This window comes from Convolutriloba macropyga, chromosome 7, assembly GCF_964194025.1.
Source record: "Convolutriloba macropyga chromosome 7, txConMacr16.3, whole genome shotgun sequence".
In the NCBI taxonomy this organism is placed as follows: Eukaryota; Metazoa; Xenacoelomorpha; order Acoela; family Convolutidae; genus Convolutriloba; species Convolutriloba macropyga.
Window position 1 is genome coordinate 66,523,792 of NC_134474.1, and position 22,707 is coordinate 66,546,498.

Here is a 22,707-nt window from a genome sequence, read left to right on the forward strand (position 1 = left end):
TTATCAAGAAACAGTTAAAAGTAGCTTTAATACAAGGTTATAAACAGAACAAGCTAAACGGTATGTCTGAGTTAGTGACCACTTGGTTTTTACTTTGATTAAACTATATTGCATGTGAAAAGTTGTGTCTGGTAGGGTTAAATTTTGTGCAATGAATTTGATTTAAAAAATATTTTTGTCTGAGTCATTCTTTCTTGATATCCTTTCGCCGCGTACAAATTTTTGCAACTTTTCGGTTACAACTGAGGGATATTTTAAATGCGATTTGGTCGCTCAAGAATTATCGTTTATGTCACCACTTTTTAAATTAAATTGATCAATCTACTAAAATTACGAAAATTATTCCTGTGACTTAGGCTTGTTGCGTCATATTTCTGTTTTCTGCTGATTAAAAGTTAGCTCGCGAACCAAATTTTTTCTGCACCGAAAAGATTTTTTTGGAAAACAGAACTTCAGGAAATTTGAAATTATAAAACTAAAAGCTGAAAAATGTTTTCGAGAGTTTTGTTTCCGAGAATAATGTTTAAGAATTAAGCATTGCAGTAATTTCAAATCCGCTGAGACGTAAATAAAAGCCGGTTTCATGAAATGATTGTCACTAGTATAATACAATTCGGAACAATTTGAGGGCTAAAGAGCTCAGTTCTTGAATCGCCAGGTCCGGAAACTTAATACAGACGTTCGTTTTGAAAATTAGCAAATTGTTTTTGACCTCTGTATTTTGCAATTACTCTTCCAACTGTTCTTTTTTTGTCTGAGCGTTTTACACCTGAAAAGACGAGTAAAAAATTGCTTTCTGTTGAAATATAGTATATTCTAGAGTGAAAGGACCAAAACTTTAAGGAAAAACAATGTTCCAACACTACAAAATAACTATAAATATCTTTTAGTACAACATAACGTTCACTTATAAGTTAGACACAAATAGAGGCAGTGCAAAAACTGCGACTTTACTAAATTTTACTATTTTTGGTTTAAATTTTGCCTTAATAATATTTCTAGAAACTTATGCTCATTTGTAAATTCTTGTCAAAATCACGATTACCTATACAAAAGTCCACACCTCGTTTTGTATGAAAGACAAAGAGGTCCTAAATGAACGGTGACACTCCTGGAGTACAGATCAATTGCCAAAAAAGTGTGTGGAGTCCAAAAAGTCGGGCATTTTTTGGTGTCTTGTTTTTGTGTACCTGTGTTTTGTAAGGTGTGTGAGCGTGCGTGCCTGTGGGCTTTCAAATTGTACTACACTTATCTTTCTACAATGTAAGTTTTTCTATCTTGGCTGGCCTGTTCATGTTCAGCAACTTGGAAGTGAAAAATAATTATGATGGAATCTGTCAATTCTGAATTGAATTTGGCAATTTATAATAATTAGATTTATAACAGGAATAGTTACAGAGAGGATGAAGAAGAACACAAACAACAACAATGACAACTGCTTTACTCAATTGTAACTGCCATTTTTGAAAATGAATACTCAAATATCCACAAATTTTAGATGTTCAAAATATGAATTAACCGAAAACGATATAATCGTATATCAAAATTCTTCAGAATATATTGACATATTAGCACAGCAGAACAATTTAAAAGAACAACTTTAGATTTGTTGCAAAAGTTTTGCTTGTGAGTTTTTTTACAGTGTATTGCGAAATAATGTTCAATTTATAGTTTTAGGTCAAAAGCGAAAACAAAACCCAACCAAAACTACCACTCTTTAGAAGCTTTCAAACAGGTAGCCAATAGCTCTGGCGTCGATGTTGTTAGCATTAAGGAGATAAGTTTTCATCAAATCAGTCACTGCAGGTTCAGCTTGAGCCGTCCATCCACTTTTTAGGGTGGAATGAAACGGTCAAGTGGAAGGTGGAATGGTTGACGTCAGGAGAGAGTTGTTTACAACTCATCCTTGACTGCCTCCTCGTCCTCTTCGGGTTCCTCTTCCTCGTCTTCGTTATCCTCCTCCTCGGCTTCCCTCTGTTTAGCTAATTCCTCCTCTTTCTTCTTTTCCTCGGCATCAATATCATCCTTCATTTTCTTCTCTCCATCCTTGCTTACTCCCCATGTATCTTCGGCGAACTTCTTAGCCTCTTCGAAATCGTCACCGATGAAAAAGTTGTCGAAAATGGTGCCAGATTTAACTTGCCAGACATCAACACCGACGGCTCCGATGTCCTTGTACAGGTACAGTTTGTCATCGGGAGTGTACTCTGGGTTGTCAATTTCAGGGTGGATCCATTTGCCTTTATAGTCTGGGTTGTCGATCTGCTTGGGTTTCCATTCGCCCTTGTAGTCGGGGTTGTCGACCATCGGGGGTTCCCATTCACCGTCGATATCGTCATCCCAGTCCTCGGGTTTCTTGGCATCGGGGTCAGGAATGTGCTGCGGCTTGTCCCAGTCCTCGGGCTTGGAATCCTCGGGGTCGTCAATCTTTTCCCTGTCATCCCAGTCTTCGGGTTTGGATGCGGCGGGGTCCTTGATCTTCTTGGGTGGGAGGAAGTCCCAGTCGTCTTCCAGGGTTCCGCTCTCTTTCTTCTCCAGATCAATGTAGACCTCGTAAGAGTTGTCTGGCTTCACGACCAGAGTGTAGACGTGTGACATTTCGTCATCCTTGCAGCTGATGGACTTCTTGGTTAGAAGGTTCTTGCCCTTGTAGTTGAAGATGACATGGACCTTTTTGGTTGAATATCCACAGATGTCTGGACCAAACATGATGTAGTATGGTGACTCTCCGTGTAAGTCCTCCTGGTTGGTGTCTGAGGGGTACACTTTGAGGTATCCACCCCCACAGTCGATCTTCTGCTCGTGTTTGACCTGGAATTGGATGACGAGGTCTTTGCCCTCGTTGGTGAATGGCTTCTCCAGTTTGGCAGATATGCCGTAGAATCGGGCGTCTTGTCCAGTTTGGATACCTACACAATTAATTTTTTACATGGTGTTTGCTTTTTGTTTTCAGTTGTTAATAGTTTCATAGGTAATCAAAAATGGATCTATTCTGCCCCCCCCCCCCCACCTTAGTGAGCTTATATTTTTTACGCCCCCCCCCCCCCCCCAGGAGCACGTGCTATTTCCTTAAATAGTAACGTACGTGCTATATAACAAACATATAATTTGTAACTGGGGGTGGGGGTCAGGGGTCAGTAAAAACACGGGGGGGGGGGGGGGGGGGGGGGAGAGACAGAATAGATTCCAAAAAAATATCATCAAGGGGTTCCACTTTAATTTTTTCTCAAATTTTGTTTGAAATTTGAGATAAAAAGCGCGCAATGCAATCTCTTTTACTGTGGTCAGTTGATTGGCCATTTGAATATGAAAATGCAATATCGTCCCTCCCCCCCCCCCCCCCCCATTATGGTATATTTACCATCATTGGCATTGGGAGGGGGTATAGGTTTTCGTACCACTAAGCTGGGGGGAGGGGGCTATAAACGGAAAGGAAAGACCTGCAATGTCTTCACACCTCAGAACTTTCTGGGTGGGTGGGGGTTAAAATGAGACAACCAATGGTTGATTTTTGAAAATCGTTTGTAAACTTACCCTTGTCTTTCTCGGCATCTCCGTACCACTTGCCAGCTGTGTACTTCCATGGACCCATGTCTGACTTGTGCTTGGACTCAACCCACCTACTAGTGTAAGAGTCATCTGAAACACCAAACAAGTTAAATCAAAATGAATTAAATTATTGAATAAGTTAGAACCACCTTAATAGGACATTTTTTTACGCTAAAATTATTTAAAATTATCTAAAATTCGTCTAAAGGGTGCAATTCACTTATATTAGAGTTTTATTTCTTACTTCATATAGTGTAGTACTGTTTTTTTTTGGGGGGGGGGGGGGGGGGTTGCGAAATTCTCAATAAACTTCTTTCCCTGTTTACAACCTGTTCTACCAGTTTAATTAAGCAATTAATTAACAGCCACTAATTTCAATAGTAACTGTGCTAAAATCAACATTAATTTGTATTCTCTGATGGTTATATTCCACCGGGGGTAAAGGAAACAGTTCCACCTTCCACCCAAAGAACCCAATTCAAAATAGCTTACCTCCGAATTCCTCTTTGAAGTACACCTCACAGAATGCGATGCCAATCAAGGCAAAAAGAATTACTAAACTCTTCATTTGTAACAAAAAATGTACAAAGTGACGTTTGATTTTATTCGACTCTTTTTCTAACTTCTCTTCTAACCAAGTGAACAGCACTGCATAAATTATACAGCATTTAGAGTCTCTCCACACGTTTAGCAATGCAACTACGCCAGTTGGTCAAATCTGATTGGCTGATTTGATTCAAGGACCGAACATACTGCAGTGTAACATCTTAGCCGAATAGGCGTCTTGCCGAATTTTTGTTCTCCTTTTATCAATTAGAGGGTCGCCGTTTTATGATATGGTGCGTGATCGAGTTGCGTCTTTTGGCCTCTCTGGCCCCGCATATGACGGTATATGGTGGGGGGGGGGGGGGGTATAGACCACAAATAAATCTCTATTGGGTATTGGGGTAATTTTTAATATTATCAAAGATAACGAGTGATCTTTCCCTAAATGTAAACTCCAAAACAATCCCTCCCCCTTATCATAATAGAATAACGGATTATAGTCTCACAAAATTGTGGGCATACAATGAGAAAGCAAAAAATTGAATGTGAAAAAGATAGCTTTAAATTGTTCTGCTAAGCTCCCATCGGCTAAATTGGTCCCTTCATACAATAAGTGCACAAACAGTACACTGTACATTTAGTGGGCCAACTGGTGAGCTGTGATTGGTCAGAATCCTAATTAACCTACAATATGATTAAACTGAATATTAAATTAGCACAGCAAATGTCGGTGCTCTAAAAGCGTTTGAAGAAATTAATATTTGCCTTGAAGAGCACTTGAATATAATAGTTTGTTGTGAATGAAAACAGCTGTTTGCCATAATAGAAAGAAAGAAAACACTCCTATAAAATATGATTCATAAATCGAGAGAGAAAGACGTACAAGTGTGTCAATGTAAGCATAATTTAACCAGTTGGTGCGCTGTGATTCGTCAATTTTGGTAGCTTATTAAAAGTGCACAAGGCTGGTAAAAGCAGAAGTTGCACGTACTTAGACTCTATACATGTTGAGCTCAGATGCGAAATGAAATTGTGGAGAATGAAAAGGAAAAATAAGGAAAAGGAAAGGACGTTGTGCATGAAAATAGGTAAAGGTTGTAGAGCCTGGAAATTATGCCTGATGCTGTTTTTAAACGAGTTGACCTCAAAATACAGGTTGAAGTTAATGGAGTTAAAAGTGGTTCCAGTTTAAAAAGAGAATTAGTCTCACACTAGAGAAATTGTTTCCTTAAACGAGCTTAACAAACTTCCCAGAAAGTGTAGCAAGCTTCTAACAACCTCCCGGGAATAATGAATTTCCGATTTTCCCTGGGCTGTTTGCAAATACGAATGAATAGGATAAAAATAATCAATTCTGACGTTGAAATGTGCACCTTCAAGCTGCAAATAGTCAGAAACAAGACTTATTGTTATTTGTGACTACGAAAAATGAAGTTGATATCTGGTTGATGCGGCTTCTTATGAAACCAAATCTTTCATGAGTGTCATGATGTTATAGTTCTGAAAAATGTATTCTTCAGTACTGAAAACTTGTCATTGTTAGTATGACCAGAGATCGGATTATGGCATCTAACTGAAATAACGGAACTTTTCTGTTCCGTTTGAACCCCTCCCCTCCCCTCCAGCTTAGTGGGTGCATAACATTTGCACCTCCAAGCGAACGTGCCATATTTTTCCATAATGATTAACTATGTAATGGCACGCGCTCTATAACGGGGTTGCATAACGTATTGGTGGGGGGGGGGGGGGGGGGGGGGGCACATACGGCAAAGATCCGAAATTACTTTCAATTTCTGAAATTGTCTCTTTGACACTGTTACACTATGTTTCTAGAGTCTGTGAAATAAATGAGCCAGTTTGAAAAGTATTTATTCTTGCTTCAGGTACGAAATGAAGTTCGTAATTTTAAAGCAATTTTAGCCAAACATCGCAATAATGTTGGAATAATTACGATTGTTTCAAAAGTTAGTTCAACGTGAGTTGAAACCCGTTCACACATTTGCACGTACTGTGGTACGTTCCGTTCCCTATTGAGACCTTGGACTGTTGGGTCCTGGCATTCCATAATTCCCTTTCCACGTTCTCATACAGCAAACGTATACCCACAATTCCCCGTGTAACGAAATAACCCACTTTTGTGAACAACGTTCAACAACGATTTAACCCATACAGTGTCTGATACGGCTATACTACTCATATAACCATAGTTATAATAACCAGGACACCAATACAAAACTAACCAGTTATGACTAGTAGCAACTCAACTTCGAAATCCGGTGAAGAAAATTCAACCGCTTCGCCTGTTACCGACAAACCAGTACCCGAAGTTCTCAAAAAGGCCGAGGACCTGAAAGAGTCTGGAAATGAGCAATTCAAGCAATCAAAATTCTCATCAGCAATCGAAACTTATTCCCAATGTTTATCACAACTATCAGCTATTCAGTTAGAAACAGTCACATTAGAAGAAGAGAAGAAACGAGTGACGGAGTTGAAATTGTCCTGTCTGAAAAACAGCGCAGCATGCGGTCTCAAATTGAAAGACTGGACCAGAACAGTCGAGTTTGCAACTAAAGCGCTGGAACTCGATTCCAACGATGCCAAAGCACTTTTTAGGAGGTGCCAGGTAAGTTTTGATGATCTGTTTTTCCCTGTTAGATTTCCATCATATTTCACCCGAGACACTGGAGCTGCTTATCTTAGGCTAAAATTTGACAATTTTCGGATTATTTAGGAGGCATCACTGTTCTTGGGCGAAACTGTGTGCTTAGAATGTGTAAAATATTGAAGGGGGTAGGTTTCAATTTTTATGCTCTTAAAATTATTTTGGGTATTGTTGACATTTTTTCCATGCAATTATATGTCTGATCTGTTTGATTTTTATCCAGGATGGCCCGATCAAGCCCGAGGGCATAAAGTCGGGGTTGTTTTGCTTTAGAGCTTTACTAGTCTCTAACTGAACGGTTCACCTAAACTGCTTGAAAGTTGTAAAGTCATTGCGTGCAGAGCCACGTTTGACTGAAGTTGTTTATAATAAATTTTAAAACTCTCACGTGCACATTTTAAAATGCCGAAAGTCTGAAGTAACAGAAGTTAAAATGCCAGAAGTTGCCACTTAGCCAGACGTTGAATTTCGTTGACTTTCGTCATTTTAAAACGTGCGCGTTTCGTGTTCTAAGCATGGTTAAGTGACTCTGCAGAAGTCACTTCAAAATTCTGACTTAATATCTCGAAACGCTTCGCCGTGCTCGATAAACGCCAGAAGTTCTCAGTGACTTCAAGCAGAGTCACTTAAACATTACTTAATGCTATTTTTTCAAGTTCTTCGTGAGAATGGAATCCTTCGACTACCATTATTGGTAAGAATTTAATGTCTGACTAGGTGACGGTCTGAAAATCTCACTTATATAACCCACAGAATATTGATAGTCGTGCAGTTACAGCGGCTACAAGAAGGCGACAGTCTTCCTTTTTTGAACTGGCCAAAATTTAACACCAGTGCTTTGTGATTGAGAATTGATTGCCGGAAAGTTGTTTATTTTTTGCCAATTTAAATGCCGTAGAAAAACCTTAGTTGTCTTATATTTTAATAGTTTTGGAAAGCTTCACTTTTTTGCTGAGTATATAGACTTAATTTGGTTAAAAACAGGCATACGGATCTTGAGATCCTATATAATGTAGTTGAGTGGGCAGTTGGTTATGATTTGGGTATTAGTTTTTATTGGATGTTCGGTTGATCTGTGACACATGCTTATTTTTATCTAACATTTAACGTCCGCAAAGGAGTTAAATCTACGTAATATAAGTTTTTGTAAAAAAAATCTATTCGAGTTTTTTTAGGACGAAAACGAAATTTGAGTTTTTCATAATTCTTCATTTCTTATGATTCTTTTATAATTCTTCAGTTTCAAAAAAAACATACCAGGAGTTGTTCTTTAGCCATCCCTTATAACCGTAAATGTTATCAGCTGAAATGTTTTTTAAGTTGAGTCGTAAAAAGGGTGTCCCGCTTTTTCGCGCCTATTAATTTAACCCCTATCATTTAGCCCCGATTTGTTCTCCCCTGTATTAACCCCTCTATCTTTTAATCCATCTATCCTTTCACCCCGATTTTAATCTTTTTTTACAAAATAATGATTATTAAATTAGCAATATAATCATTTGGCCATGCCTCAGCGGCCCGTGGGACCTGATATGAAACTATCACAACCGAACGTGGGATTAATTTATCTACTTAATTATGACAAAACATGCCTTTAATGTCGGCTGCTAATTGGCGGGATGAAATAATAGATAGGTGAAATGATAGAGGGGTTAAATGATGTGGTGTTAAAAGATGCGGGGCTAAATGAATCGAGGTGAAAAGAAGTAGAACCCCTAAAATGCAATATTACAATTTGAATCTATTTTCGAACAATTCAATTTTAGAAAAATGAATGAAAATGGAAAAGGTTGTCATCTTGTTATTTCAATATGACTAAACTAAAACGCAGAAAAACAGTTTAAAAAACAATTACAAAACCGTACAACTGAAAAACAGAACTGAGTTTTTTTTGAAACTTTTGTTATAACTTTTTGAAACTGTTTTTCTCCGTTTTAGTTTGTCATATTGAAATAACAAGATGACAACCTTTTCTATTTTCATTCGTTTTTCTAATATTGAATTGTTCGAAAAATAAATTCAAATTGTATTTTGGGACTTAATGTGAAAAACATTTCAGCTGGTAACATTTACGGTTACAAGGGATGGCTGAAGAACAAGAAATTATTTTTGTTTAGGGTTTTTTATTGAGCTTTGAAAGATTTTTTGAGTGTTTTTTTAAGTTTTTACGGGGCGCAAAAATCTTTTTGAGGTTCAATTTAAGAAAAATCTTTGACACATTCGAGTACAGTCATTTGACAATTTTTTCGTAAGAAAATACATTTTAATTAATCTCTCGTCCGATTATAATCTTATAATTTTTTTTCATTTCATTCGTTGTTATATGAAAAATTGTCTTAGCTATATCAACTGTATAGTATACTGTTCATCAATTGAATTTAGGCCTGTGCGCAGATTATTTCAACAATTTTTTTTGGAAAAATCTTTTGGAAATACGAGTACAGCCATTTGACAACTCATTCATGAAAAATGTAATTTGATTGATCTTCTTCCACTTCAACTTTTCTTCAACTTTTCATTCGACAAGATTTCGTCAAGATTTTTCGACAAGATTTTCTTCAACTTTTCATTCGAAAAGATTTCGTCAAGATTTTTCGACAAGATTTTCTTCAACTTTTCATTCAACAAGATTTCGTCAAGATTTTTCGACAAGATTTTCTTCAACCTTTCATTCGACAAGATTTCGTATGAAAAGTTGTCGATGTAATTTTAAATTGATTTGCCTTATCTGTATCGGATACTCAACTTTGTTATTTGATTTTAGGCATATGAGCAACTTGAGATGTGGAAAGATGCCTTCTCGGATGTGAGGGCTCTTCTGAGGTTAGAGAGCAGAGACACTGCAGTCCAAGAATTAGCCAGACGAATCAATGCCAGAGTGAGCCAGATCAATGACCAGCAACACACCACATCTCAGCTCATACAAGACATGCTAGCTGCTCTGGAAGACTCAACCACTCCTCAGGATAAAGTGAACAAAGTTGGTTGAAAATTTGGACGCAATTTCTCGTTGTTCCAAGCCTGAAATTTTATTTGGGGTAATAGGTTCTTGATGCAGGCCCGGCTTTTTTTTGAAGCCAATTTTGGCAGATCGATATTTTTGCGGCGACATGCAAAAGTGGTGTCAATGAAAAGTTCTTGAAAAACTACATCCATCCATGAAGAGACCATTTCTTTTTGGTTTCTCAAAAAATCAAGTCATGAAGCTCTCAAAGTTTTCCAACTTTTTGTGACCATTTCACGCTTTTTATTCACTTAGATTAAATTAAAAGATGTAACTTATAAAATGTAATTTCAATATTCAATCAACACGACGTAGATTTCGTTAGTTTTCAATCACATGCTATTAAAACGTGGCAAAAAAGTTTTGCCCAAAAAATTATTATTTTAACACTCCTTTTTCATCAAGAAGTCATTCATCAAAGTTGTGTTCTGTGGCATAGAAAATTGAACCACGACTGATTTGTTTGGTTGGGGATTTGAAGACAGGTTCAGCGTGAAAAATGGTAGGGAAGCCCGTAATTTTTTTAATGAAAATTGTTACAATGGTCTTAACTTTTTGTATCTTAACGTTTAGTTATCTTAACTCATCTCAAAATGCTTAATTTAGGTGAAAAACGTTCTAAATATTTTTGGACAAAAATGGAAATCTTGCTTTTTGTAGTAATCAGAACGCATAATATAGACGTATAATTGTAATATCATTCTCATTTTTTAGCTGCTCTCGAGCGAAGTTTAAGGCAATTATTGTAAAAGCGTGTGTAGTTTTTGTGCACAATTTTTGCTCAAACGTTTTGTTCTAGAATGTTCTTCCGATTTAAATTCCTGAGTGATTTTTTTACGCTTGATTTTTTGCTTGTCTCAAATTGCTCTTATTGAGAAATTAGGTCTGTGTTGCATAGCGATTGTAAGCTCATCAATCACAAGACCCTGATGGTCGCGTAGTTAATGATTCGGTCTTTAACTCCTGTGGTGGGAGTGCCAACCTCTTCTTCGGAGGTTTTCACCTTCATAACATTTATCTAGACCAATGCCCCTCTGAATTAAAATACCCCGCCTGTCGTTCAAGAGCGGTTTCCCTGACGTTAGTCGGTTTGTTTTTTAATATCTAATCTCTAATTAGAGTCAAGCATTTGTTGCCTATTATTAAAATTCTACTTTCATTTTATCTTTAGAGGGCGCTTGGACTTCAAAAATTGAGCAGACAATGTGGATTGGCTCTGAAAAATTTTGGTTTCTCATCGAAATAACAATTTTGGTATTTGTTTTCCCTAATGTTTTCACTCTCCATATACTCTCAAGTCCAATGTTACCTGTCCTATTTATTCGTCAATCAATGTTATGTAATTTTTGTTAGCAATTCTTTTAAAAACTTAAACGCCGTAACTTCTTCGTGACAGCTCAGAATGGAAACCAACTTTGTTCATAAAAATTGGCAGAAATATCAATATTGTTCTGTGTCATCCAAAAAAGGTATTTACTTTGGAAAGATTTTGATTTTTTTGCCCGCAAGGATAGGTCAACTTAAAGGAGGGACAATTTCAGTTTTGACAAAGTTCGTTTTCTAAAAATTTTATACCAAAAACTGTATACCGATGTTTAATTGCAACTCTATTTTATATAAAGAGCTCTTTATTTATTTATTTGTTGCACTTGTTGTATGGGAACAGAGGAATTTTGAAAGTAAATATTCTGAAGCTATTTTCGAGTTGAAATTTTAATGCCTGCAAATAGAGTTTCAATTTTTTCTAATTTAGTTTGAGAAAGCAGTCTTTTGAAACAAACTTTGTAGAAGCGATTCATTAGCGTTTAATGAGCACGGAATGAAACAGTATTTGAATAAATTTTCGATTTGAAAATATCACATCTAATTTGAAGTTTTCAACATTGACAAATACTTTTGTGTTGACCATCGTTTTCGTCTGAACGTTTTTCGTTTAAAGTTTACTGTCATGGTTTAAAGTTTACTTTCATTTTTAAAACGTTGCGAAATTAAAAATTTTATTCTCCCGTACTCTAGGAATCGTTGCTCCTAGATGTATGAAATGGTCGGTATGGTATGTTCGGTTTTTATCTAGAAATAAACGACAGAAGCCTGTACTTTTATCTATGGTATTTCCAGCATGCTGGATTTTGAAACGCATTAAATCGTCAGTATAATTGTTCCGACCTCACTTGTGGGGGGAGGAACTATATACTCAAATGGGTTTTTTTTTGTTCCGTGAATTTTGGCCGATCGATATATTCGTCGTAGAGAAATGTGAGTAGTATCATTAAAAAGCTGGTCCAGCGTAGAATTCAAAATTAAAAAGATTTTTTTGAATTTCGTTTTTTTCGAGGAGTTATCGAGGATTGAAGTTTTGTGTGAACACGTGATATTTGTTCACTTTTAGTGCAATTTTTCTCAAAATTAAAACTTTTTTTTATAAAAATAGTATTTCAAAATTAAATTTCAGGCCGAAAAATGGTCCAATTTTGTTTTCCTAATAGACTAAAGTCGATAAAAAAGACTAGTTCTGGTCTCATAAGGAAGTTCACTATCAAAAAAAATTCGAACTCTATTTGAGAGCCCTTTTTTTAATAAAACTTTTCTCTTTTTTTGCTTTTTTAAGTCACCTAGAGACAAGTCACTTTTTATATCGACGTTTTATTAATGAAAAACCTCCTTTACAGTCAAATGAAGCCCAATGAACAAAAAACGTTGTTTTCAAGGAATTGCTCACGTTTTTTTGGCTTCGATTCTGAGTTTTCGTAATTTTGAATGAAATTTTGAATTTCTTTTTGAAGTTTTAGTAATTTTTTGGAGTCCTATGGCAGGGATTCATTGACTAAGAGTGCAATATGTTCCATAATGAGCATTAAGTGAACATATCTAGTTCATTGAGGGGGCAGCTAATGGCTGTTAAGACTTAAAAAAATAATTTTTCGAATTTTTTTTGAACATTAAAGAATCATAAACTTATTATTGTGAATTATAAGTCAGTCCAGGGGTGACAGCACCCTCTTCCTTCCTAATGCAACCAAATTGAATCTGCTCAGCGGTTTTATCTTCTATCTATTGGTTTTATGACTTCAATGACACAAGATTTCAATTTTTTAAAAAAATTTTTTGGATATTTTTGTATTATTGGTTACTTTGGAACTCATCACATTATCAAAACATTATACACATTATCAAAAAATAACTGTAACCCAATTGACTTAGAGAGGACGTTCAGTGGATCACAGAGAAAGTTTTCAGAGAAAAACTAATGGTTTAATTGTCTTCGACACTTTCTTCTCGCACTTTTCTACTGAATTTTGGTTTTTGCCTGTTTTTGTTGCTGTTTTCAGTCATATAACTTATTGTGATGTCTTTTTAACTATCTATGCATGAAAAACATCGTTTTTCTCCCTAAGGGTTATATCTGAGCGTATTTATTGACTTCCGTTGAAAGCTATTGAATTTAATGGCTGTTAAAAAAAATAATTTTTCGAAAATTTTTTGAACAATAAATCCTAAATTTTTCGTGAACTGTTAGTCAGTGTCAGTATTGACAGGACCCACTCTCTTTCTACTGCAACTGTAAAAAAAATTGTCCAGCTGTTTTATCTTCTAATTATTGGTTATATGACTTCAAAGACACAAGATTTCAATTTTTTTAAAAATTTTTTTGGATATTTTTGTATTATTGGTTGCTTTTGAAATCTTATCACATTATCCAAATATTGCCAGCTCCCATTAGCTTAAAAACGATGTTCCGTGGATGACTAATAAAAATTTTATAGAAAAGTTTATGGTTTAAATGGCTTCGACACGTTCTTCTTGCACTTTTCTACCGAATTTTTGGTTTTCTCCCGTTTTTTTTTTGTTGTTTTAATAGTCATTAGACTTACTGTGATCTCATAATGAATACCTATGCATGACAAACATAGATGTACTCCAACCGGGGCATCTTTGAGCAATTTTATTGACTTCTGTTGAAAGCTATTGAATTTAATGTCTGTTAAAATAAAAATCATTTTTCGAAAATTTTATTTGAACAATAACAAATCCTAAATTTTTCGTGAACTGTTAGTCAGTGTCAGTGTCCACTTGCTTTCTATTGCGACTAAAAATCTTCTGTTTAGCTGTTTTATCTTCTAACTATTGGTTATATGACTTCAATGACACAAGATTTCAATTTTTTTAAAAAAATTTTGGAAATTTTTGTATTATTGGTTAGTTTTGAACTCTTTATCACATTATCCAAACATTATACATATTATCCAAAGATTATTGTAATCCAATTGGCTTAGAGAGGACGTTCAGTGGATCACAGAGAAAGTTCTCAGAGAATAGCTAATGGTTTAATTGTCTTCGACACTTTCTTCTCGCACTTTACTACTGAATTTTAGTTTTTGCCTATTGTTTTCAGTCATAAGACTTATTGTGATGTCTTTTTAACTATCTATGCATGACAAACATCGTTTTCCTCCCTAAGGGTTATGTCTGAGCATAGTTATTGAGCTCCGTTGAAAGATTGAGTTTACTGGCTGTTAATGGTTTAAAAATAATTTTTCAAATTTTTTTTGAACATTAACCAATTCAATTTTTTTCGTGAACTCTTGGTTCTAACAGAATCCCTTTCCGTTCTACTGCAGCCAAAATTAATCTGGTTAGCGGTTTTATCTTCTACCTATTAGTTTTAAAACTTCATTGCCACGAGATTTCATATTTTTTTTCGGGTACTTTATTTTGTTTTTGGATCATTTTGAAATCTTATCATATCATCTTACTGCTGAGAGTCCCTATTGGTTTACGGAAGAAGTTCAACGGATCATAGATAAAGTTTTCAGAGAAGAGCTTATGATTTGAGTTGCTTCGACATTTTCTTCTGGCACTTTTCTATAGAATTTGTGGTTTTTGCCTCTCTCTGTTGTTGTTTTTATAGTCATTAACTTGTTGTAAGGTCTTATTGATGAAATATGATTGACAAACAAACTTAATATCCCTTTGAGGCATCATTTATTGTATTTACTGGCTTCCGTTGAATGCTAATGAATTTAATGGCGTTGATAATACGTGTTTTCCCGAAATTTTTGTGCTTCTAATGTATTTGTTCATATTTGTTGATTTTTTGAAATTATATTGATAAAAAAGGTTTTCCCATTGCTCTTGAAAATTTAGTGAAAAGTTCATTTTTTATTGCCTACGACCCTTTTATCGCTCAATTTTTTCCTAAATTCGCTGTTTTTGTTCTTTAGGTAGCCGTAAATTGCTCACGGATCTTATAGGCTTGTAATTGAGGACTGAATTAATGATGTTACCTGAAGCATTCAGTTTATAGCGAATAGTCTCAAAGTTTATGACAAACATTTTGAAATGTTTTTCAAACTTTTCAGTTTTTGTTGTTCTTTTCGTCAAATTTAACTTCTATTCATCAATGAGAGGTCCCATCGAATTTCGTGTATTTCAAGAAATAACATATATATTGATATTATGTGCAACTGTTGTTTCGTTTTTCTGAACGTTTATTGAATGGCCATTTTTTGTGTTACTTTTTCTCTTCTTTCAGAACAATCGCGTAAAAACAGATCTCAATGGTTTTTAAATGTGGCCCAAGTAAACTTATTTAATCTTTCAGTATAAATCCTTCAACTGACATAGCAGAAATAACAATTGAAATAAAAATACATAATATTCAGATGATAGCTATTGATTTTAATGGTAGCAAAATTTGTGTTTTCGCAAATCGTTTGTAATTTCTTGAGTTTCTCTTTAGTTTGTTTCTATGGCATAGTCTGACCACAGACGGGTGCTTTTGGTTTTGTAATGACTTTATAGTAATTTATCAAGGATTTATTATCTAAAAACCAATGTTTTTTAAGATTTTTGAAATTTCTTGGTGCAAAAAATGTTGATTAATTTTTAAGTTTCGCCTCACTGTTCGTTCTTTTTGTCGGCTTGTTACCTAGTCTCGTTAAGAAAACTTTTCATCTGCTGTATAGTTAGGAAAAGGTAAACTTGTGTAGTTAAGGTTTTATCTGACTGCATTTTGACATTGTTACTAGGTGCTTTTAAATTTATATATTCAGTTTTTGCCGCGAAAATTTTGTTGGTGCTAATTTTTTTCTCTTAGTCTCTTCAATGTCAGATCACGTTGGTGCTGTAATGAAGCATGGCATTAGTAATTCAATTAGTAGATAGGTTGTGTAACGATTGTTTTAAACTCAAACATCTTTTTTTGTTATCTCTTGATTTGGTTGACAATTTAGTCAAAAATGTAAATGAGCTCGGGTCGGAACATCATGTGCGAACGCACATTAACGAGCCGCCTTGTCGTTTTAAAATCTCAACAAAAAGAAAGCGTGTCTTAAGATCATGTCAAAAAGAAAACTTAAGATGATGTCAGAACTCGGTGATTGTGAATTATTTTAAGCTTAAAAATTAAAAAAAAATAATTAATTTTGTCTAATTAGATTGGGCAGCTAAGAATGATACACAATCTTCTGAAGAAATTTTTTGCATTTAAAACAAAATTCCCCGCAGTATTTTTTTAAAACTGAACGTACATAAGCTTTCTTATGTTCAAACAAATCACACTGAATTTTTCTTTTGCTTTTGTATTAAATCTGATGATAACAACAAAATCGCACATACCGAAGCTTTCTATGTTTGAAACCGAGCGTCCCAAATTTTAAAAAATAAGCTTCGTTTTTGTTTGACTTTCTGATATAGTGTAGCGATGCAGTATAGCTACTGCTCTAAGGATTGTGGAGGCTGGGCATTGAATTGTATTACGCTTTTTTCAGGCCTGTAACAATCTAGCGATTCTGGCAAACGAGTCGGGTGGATCCAGCATCCTCCTCGAATCAGACAACCTGTCCCGTCTAGTGTCCCTAGTTGACAAATACAGTACCAGTGAAAGTGGGCGTGACAATTCACACCTGGTTTCTGAAGTGTGGAGTGTACTGTCTTACCTGTGCAAGAGTGAAGTTCTCGCAATCAAAATGTTGTCCATTGTTAAAATATCCAGAATACAGAAAGGTTAGTTCCATTTATAATAGTGTTTGTACCCGTTTGATTATGGTTGCGAGTTTTTGATCGACCTTTTTGTTCTAACCGAAACCGATTAGAGCGCTTTTCGCAATAAACTTGTGTGGAAAAAAGTTTTTTCACGAAATTACAATTATGGCTATTAGCGACAAAAAAGAGTTTCATAGAAGTCTCAAACTGACCTCAGATATGACAGATTAATAACTTAGTTTTAATGTGATTAGTTGATAAGCAAATTTGAGAATGGGTGGGGCGCTCAAAAATTAAGTCTGATTATGTAGATCCTTGATGTGATCCACGGATGTGCGAAGAGTTAGGGAGCAAGAATAGGAGAGATAGCTCAAGATTTGTCATAGGAGACAACGAGAGCTACTCCATTGTTGACTCGAACTGAATTTTCAAAAATTCAAATATTGCTCAAAACTAATTGGAGTATGAATAAAAAGTTGCTTCCAACTTATATCACTCACTAAAGTAAATAATGCACCATTAGATTGTCGATGAGACCTTCCTTTATTAAGACTACGAGACAAGACAAAAAACAAATCAAATAACAACAACAAACACTATTTACATCCAAAACTCAGTGTCTATTTTTTGAAAAAATTTTTAATAATAATCAGGTCCTTGTTTGTACTTCACTAGAAAAACTTGAGACCAGTCCTTAATGAGACTCGATACCAATTGAACAAAAAGAACAAAAACGGTAAAATTAAAAAAATTACGTTTAAATTTTTTGAAAACAGATAATTTCAAATAATGAAAACCATTAGATATCAACCGAAATCTTTTTAATAGCCGCACAGCGATAGCTGGGGCTATTATTGGCCTTCTCTTGGTTTTTTACAATTCAAAGAATTTGAATTGTATTGGGGCGCTGTCTTTTTTTTAAGATCTGTTCACACATTTTCATGATTTTTGAAGTCAAATTGGAGTAGTGATTTTGGTCACGCCGAAACAGGAAACGGAGCGAAAAAGCGAGTGGTTTTGCGGCGTGAAATTTTTTCGCTCTAAATTTAAAGTAGAGTGAGAAAACGGTGTTTGAACAAAAATTCGGTTTCTCGGTAGTGGTTTTTTGTTCACTTGTCCTGCTATGTTTTTTATTTCGTCGTCATGATTTTTGTTACGACCATATGACGTCACAGTCACTTTTTGTCCATTCGTTCATGCAATTTCAACTGAATTGCATGTGTGACGTCATTTTTCGCTCTTAGTGGAGCGAGTTTTTTGCTCATGCGCGTGATTAAATTTTTGGTCACACTTGACTTACCTCACTCTCAGAAATGACTTCCTGACTTTGAAATTGACTTTTCTTAACTTTAATTCAAAGAGATAAGGTCAAATGGGTATTTGTCACTCTAAATGAAGGTTATTTGAGATCAGCGAATAGAGGCAGCAATAACTTATACAGATTTTTAATCAAAATATAACATCAGCCTTCAATGAGAAGACGAATTTTTTTGGTCTGTCTTTTTTACTGTTTTTTAGACTGCCGATCTACGAATCTATTGCGGCTATTTTCTGGCAATCTGCCAGCTATGTTTAGGTTTATGTTCATTGACACCACCAAAAGAAGACGTTTAGACCTGTTGTTATCCAGAATATGTTGTGCGTTTACAGAAACAAACTAGTAATACATAATAAAGATGAAGATATAAAAAGTCCATTAAACTTAGAAAAAAAACCGGTGTCGAAGCCGGTAAAACCTTACGAAATGCATCGAAAACATTTAATATTTTTAATTGCATTGTCAACACGAATAAAACGATATGCGAGGTAATAAGAATACAAAAAGAACAGCAAAGTGAAAATTTAAAAATTACGTCTTTTTAAGATTTGGTATCAAAGGCGTGTATAACTTTAGCTATCAACTGAAATCAGTAAATATGTTCTTTCGTTCATTTATGGGAAGCCTTTTAAACCTGCAGTTATTCAGCTTTTTTCACACGACTATAAAGAGAAAGAGACGAATACAGACAAAAATGAAAAAAATCATTTATTTCTGCTAGAAGTCGTTGTCGAAGCCGTTGACACCATAATATATTCACTGTCAAGACACGAAAAAGAACCTCAAAGCTGGGAAAAGTCCAGAAATCAAAATTTTTTAAAAATTCGTAGTTTCAAATCCGAAAAAAACCATTATGTGAAGCGGCAATTAATATTAATTTTTAATCCATTAAAGACAATGCGACATGCTTTTGCTGACTTTAAGCTTCAAGTTGATCAAAAAAGAGGAAAAATTGGCAAAGCTCAATAATCCATTCTTTTGTTTGAAAACAAGTGTTTTGAAGACAAAATTGGGTCTGTCATTTGTTGGCCTTGATTTAGCTGGTATTTTGCATATTCAGATATTTTCTGATATTTGATGTTTTCACATATTGAGTCGATAAGTGAATGTCTGAGGCAACATAAAGTAACACTACAATTTTCAAGTTTTAACTGATGGTTACTTGCTAATCAAATTTAATGAGAACCTGCCCATTTTTGTTCTCGAAAAATGAGGTTCAGAACTCATTAACTGCCTTAAATATTCCTGTATTTTAGTTGCTAACAATTTAAGCTGATATTTTACAATGCCAGATCTTCGATTCTCACTGCATTTTTTTAATTTTATAAAATTTGTTGCAATCTGCGTGGTCTCCATGATTAAAAAAATTTGGTTTATCTTGATATAAAATTCAAATGTTTGCTGATTATTTCTGATTGTCAATTTTAATGTTTTCTCCGATCTTTTATGTTTCATCCTCTCTCCCTCAGCCTTTTAACTCTCGTTTTTTAATTTCCTCGCGTTATTGAACTTGAAATGAGCACAAGTCCCCTCCTGTTGGATGACATTGCTCAAGAAAAGGGTCCCCTCTCATTGGGTGAGTTCAATAATGATTCTGGGCGTGTCTCTAACTCATCATTTTCTCACCGCATGCTTATAGCTATGTTGATTGTCTATTCCAGGAATTGGTTCCCAAATTGAGTCGATAAGTGATGCATGCACTCGCTTCTGCCAGGCATTCCTGGATGCCCTGTTAAACTTAGACCCAGATGTGGACAGGTCCAAATTCCAGTACAAAGGAGATAAAGAGAAGTTCAAGAGTATGTGTCTGGATCTGAATGACCTGCTGGTGGATCCAAATCTGTCTGCCGTGGGCAGAGACAATTGTATAAAACTTCTATTGAGGTTTGAATTCTTAAAATTTTTCAACAGTTTTTGCTTGGCTCACAAGTTGAACTTGTGAGAATTTGAGAGAAATTTTGGTAGTTTTTTTTGTCATCGCGACGAAAGGTTTGCCTGTGATTTGTGCATTTCTCTGTTTGCACGCGTGTTATTTGTAGTGCGCCTATTGGTTCCGAATAACGGTGGAGTTTGAAGCTTTTGGGAACTGCCTCCTTTTTGACTTAAGAGATTGATCAATAGCCGCAGAGTGATAGCGAGGCAACCATTGGTCGTCTCATCTTAGTTTTTTACGACTCCAAGAGGCGTAATGGTGATCTATTTTTTTAATCAGTGATTTTCTCTAAAAGAGGATGTGTCTATATTCTGTCTTCAAATTTTTTGGTCGAAGTTGTTTTTATCAATTGTTTTAAATGCTTGTTTGGAAGCGTTTTTGACTGTCTGATTCAAATATCTGAATTAAGGATGCAATTTTATTCGAAATTTTTGTCATTTTGTCGCATTAGACGCTTCTTGAGCAGTTTTTTATTCTTTTTCATGTTATTTGGGAGAATTTCTTGTCAAAATTGGTTGATAGCTCTTAAACAAGATTATTATCTTATCTATTGATCCTGTTATGTGATTTTTCGCTTGACCAATTTTTCGCCTGACCTTTGTAGCTGTTCGTCCTCAAAAATAGGTCCTCGGGATAAACACGTAAAGCTCGGTGTGGCTGAGTGGCCTTCTTAGAGCCCAACGTCTTTTTAGTCTCCAAGTATGCGACTCGCCAAAACTGTTTTGAGGAGACAATTCCGTGGTGTGAAGAGTGGTTCTTAACTTAGACCTCCTCCTGAGCCCCCCCCCCCACACACACACACACACCCTTCCAACACTCCCTCCGTCCACCCTCCTTCACCTGGTAATTTGGTCCCCTCAGCTTCCAGACCTTCCAACCCTACCCTTCCAGCTATTGAATTTAGTTCCTCAATTCTAACCATGCATTAGAGGTAACTGAAGTATAAGGTTATATTTCTTGAAAAACTTTGGTGTTCAAAATTTGATGTGAAAATCAGCATAAATTGAATCAGAGTAATATTTTTATCTGCATTTTTTGTCTTGGGTCTTCGTGATTCCGTTAATTATGGAGTCTCAGCGATCTATTTCGCGGCTATTGTCCGGCAATCTGCCGACTATGTTTTTTTAAATTACCAGTCCTAGCTCGTATAATGTTATACGAAGCAATATGAACGCAAATTACTTAACTAGCTTTAACGGTCAGTTTAGAAAAGAAACAAGAAATGTTGTTTTTTTTTCAGGAACTTCTTACGTCGTTTTTTCATTGTTCCGCCAGAGAGCGAGAAAAATAGATGTGAAAAGGTTTTTCACAAAGCAAGCCAAATTATTTTAAGGTCACTTGCGGCATTTTCGAAGGAGTTTTTTTGAAAAAATTTATTGTTACTTTTTTTCGGTTTCAGTGATTTTTCTTGATTATAATAACTATTAAGTGCATGTTTATAAGCGTTTTTGACCGTCTGAAGCATAAATAAGACTAAAAGATGCAATGTTTGTGCAAATTTTGCGCAATTTGTGTGCGCAACAGCATTTGTTATTGCTTTCTGTATATTGTTGTTAGATCAATGGTTAGACCAGTTTTAACGGTCAGTTTAGAAAAGAAGCAAGAAACGTTGTTTTTTCAGGAACTTCTTACGTCGTGGAGGCTGTGGTCTAATGCTGCTTCTCATGAAAAACTCACTTGTGGGTCGTCTTTTGAAACTAGTTGCACAAGATGGTCCGTATTCTACCACAGTTAACACTCCCATCCACGTGTCTATGCTACTTCATAAGTTCTTCGAAGACTTGCAAAGTGACCAGGAGAGAAACAGTTTCAGAGAGTACATCGAGTCTTATGTGAAGCCACTTGTGGAGTCAGAGGCGTCTGTCGAGAACAAGTCTAAAGGTTAGGTGACGCACCTCCCCCGTCCCCCCCCATCCCCCCATCCCCCTTCGCTCGAACCTTAACTATTTATAAAATCCGTTCGGTAGTTAGTAGTAGTCCGATAAGCGCCAGAGTGTAATAAGTCGAAAATATTTCAGGTTCCGTCTTTTCATACTTAGGTAGTCTTTTCCTAAGAAAGGGTTTTCAGGATGACTACTGGCCATATTAATGGCCATATTAATGTACTACTGAGGACGAACTCTTTAGTATCCTTGCTGATGATAATGATAAAGATATTATCCTGCTGCGGAAGTTCCTGATGATGAAGATGCTGTAGATTTCATCTCCGATGGCTTTCTTCTATCTATATCTGCCGAAGATGGGCGTTCCTTCGGTTAATTGGCGAGTGCAACAAAAATGATTAATTTGGTTGTAGCTAAAATTTGTGTTAACCGACTTCAATTTAGACAGAAGAGTGAAATAATATCAATTTCATATCAAACAATATCATTAAAAAGATTTTGAAGCCGCTGGTTTTTTTTGTAAAAGGCATTGTTGCGTTTTCTTATCAATATTTTGTTTAGTTTTGTTTTGAACTTGCTTGTGTTCGTTGGTATTACTACTTTGATCTGATTTATGAAACAGTTGGAGTCGCAATTGAGTGAGATAAAGCAATCGAAAAAGTTAGAGGTGAACCTGTGTTCATTCGTAATACATAATACAACTATTTTGCGATTTCATTGTGGTCAAAATCGGGTGTACAAATATTACAAATCTTAGCTACTTAACGAACGCTGCATTACAAAATCTATGTGTGTAGTACAAAAACGGTTCAAAGTATTTTAAGTATTGGT

General features: G+C 35.5%; 2 protein-coding genes across 2 annotated transcripts in view; one reads left to right on the top strand and one right to left on the bottom strand.

Annotated features, from left to right (window-relative positions):
* Nucleotides 1–1,322: 1,322 nt before the first annotated feature.
* LOC142343265 (calreticulin-like) lies at nt 1,323–4,213 on the bottom strand. The gene is made up of 3 exons (XM_075395054.1): nt 4,042–4,213; nt 3,535–3,639; nt 1,323–2,909 (listed from the first exon to the last, which is right to left on the bottom strand). The coding sequence occupies exons 1-3, from the start codon at nt 4,115–4,117 to the stop codon at nt 1,894–1,896; spliced, it is 1,197 nt and encodes a 398-aa protein (XP_075251169.1). The 5' UTR covers nt 4,118–4,213; the 3' UTR covers nt 1,323–1,893.
* A 1,769-nt stretch (nt 4,214–5,982) lies between these two features.
* Nucleotides 5,983–22,707, top strand: part of LOC142343266 (protein unc-45 homolog A-like) — a 224,714-nt gene continuing 207,989 nt past the window's right edge. The window contains exons 1-5 of the mRNA XM_075395055.1: nt 5,983–6,718; nt 9,519–9,734; nt 16,529–16,763; nt 19,722–19,944; nt 21,615–21,874. Coding sequence (XP_075251170.1) covers nt 6,341–6,718; nt 9,519–9,734; nt 16,529–16,763; nt 19,722–19,944; nt 21,615–21,874 — 1,312 coding nt within the window. The 5' untranslated portion in view covers nt 5,983–6,340. The remainder of the gene's footprint in view (nt 6,719–9,518; nt 9,735–16,528; nt 16,764–19,721; nt 19,945–21,614; nt 21,875–22,707) is intronic.

Bases quoted from the DNA above. Each gene is read 5' to 3' on its own strand.
- LOC142343265 (XM_075395054.1), bottom strand. From the start codon at position 4,117: ATGAAGAGTTTAGTAATTCTTTTTGCCTTGATTGGCATCGCATTCTGT. The intron at 3,640-4,041 runs GTAAGCTATTTT...TTGGTGTTTCAG, and splicing joins CTTCAAAGAGGAATTCGGAG to ATGACTCTTACACTAGTAGG. The intron at 2,910-3,534 runs GTAAGTTTACAA...TTAATTGTGTAG, and splicing joins AGATGCCGAGAAAGACAAGG to GTATCCAAACTGGACAAGAC.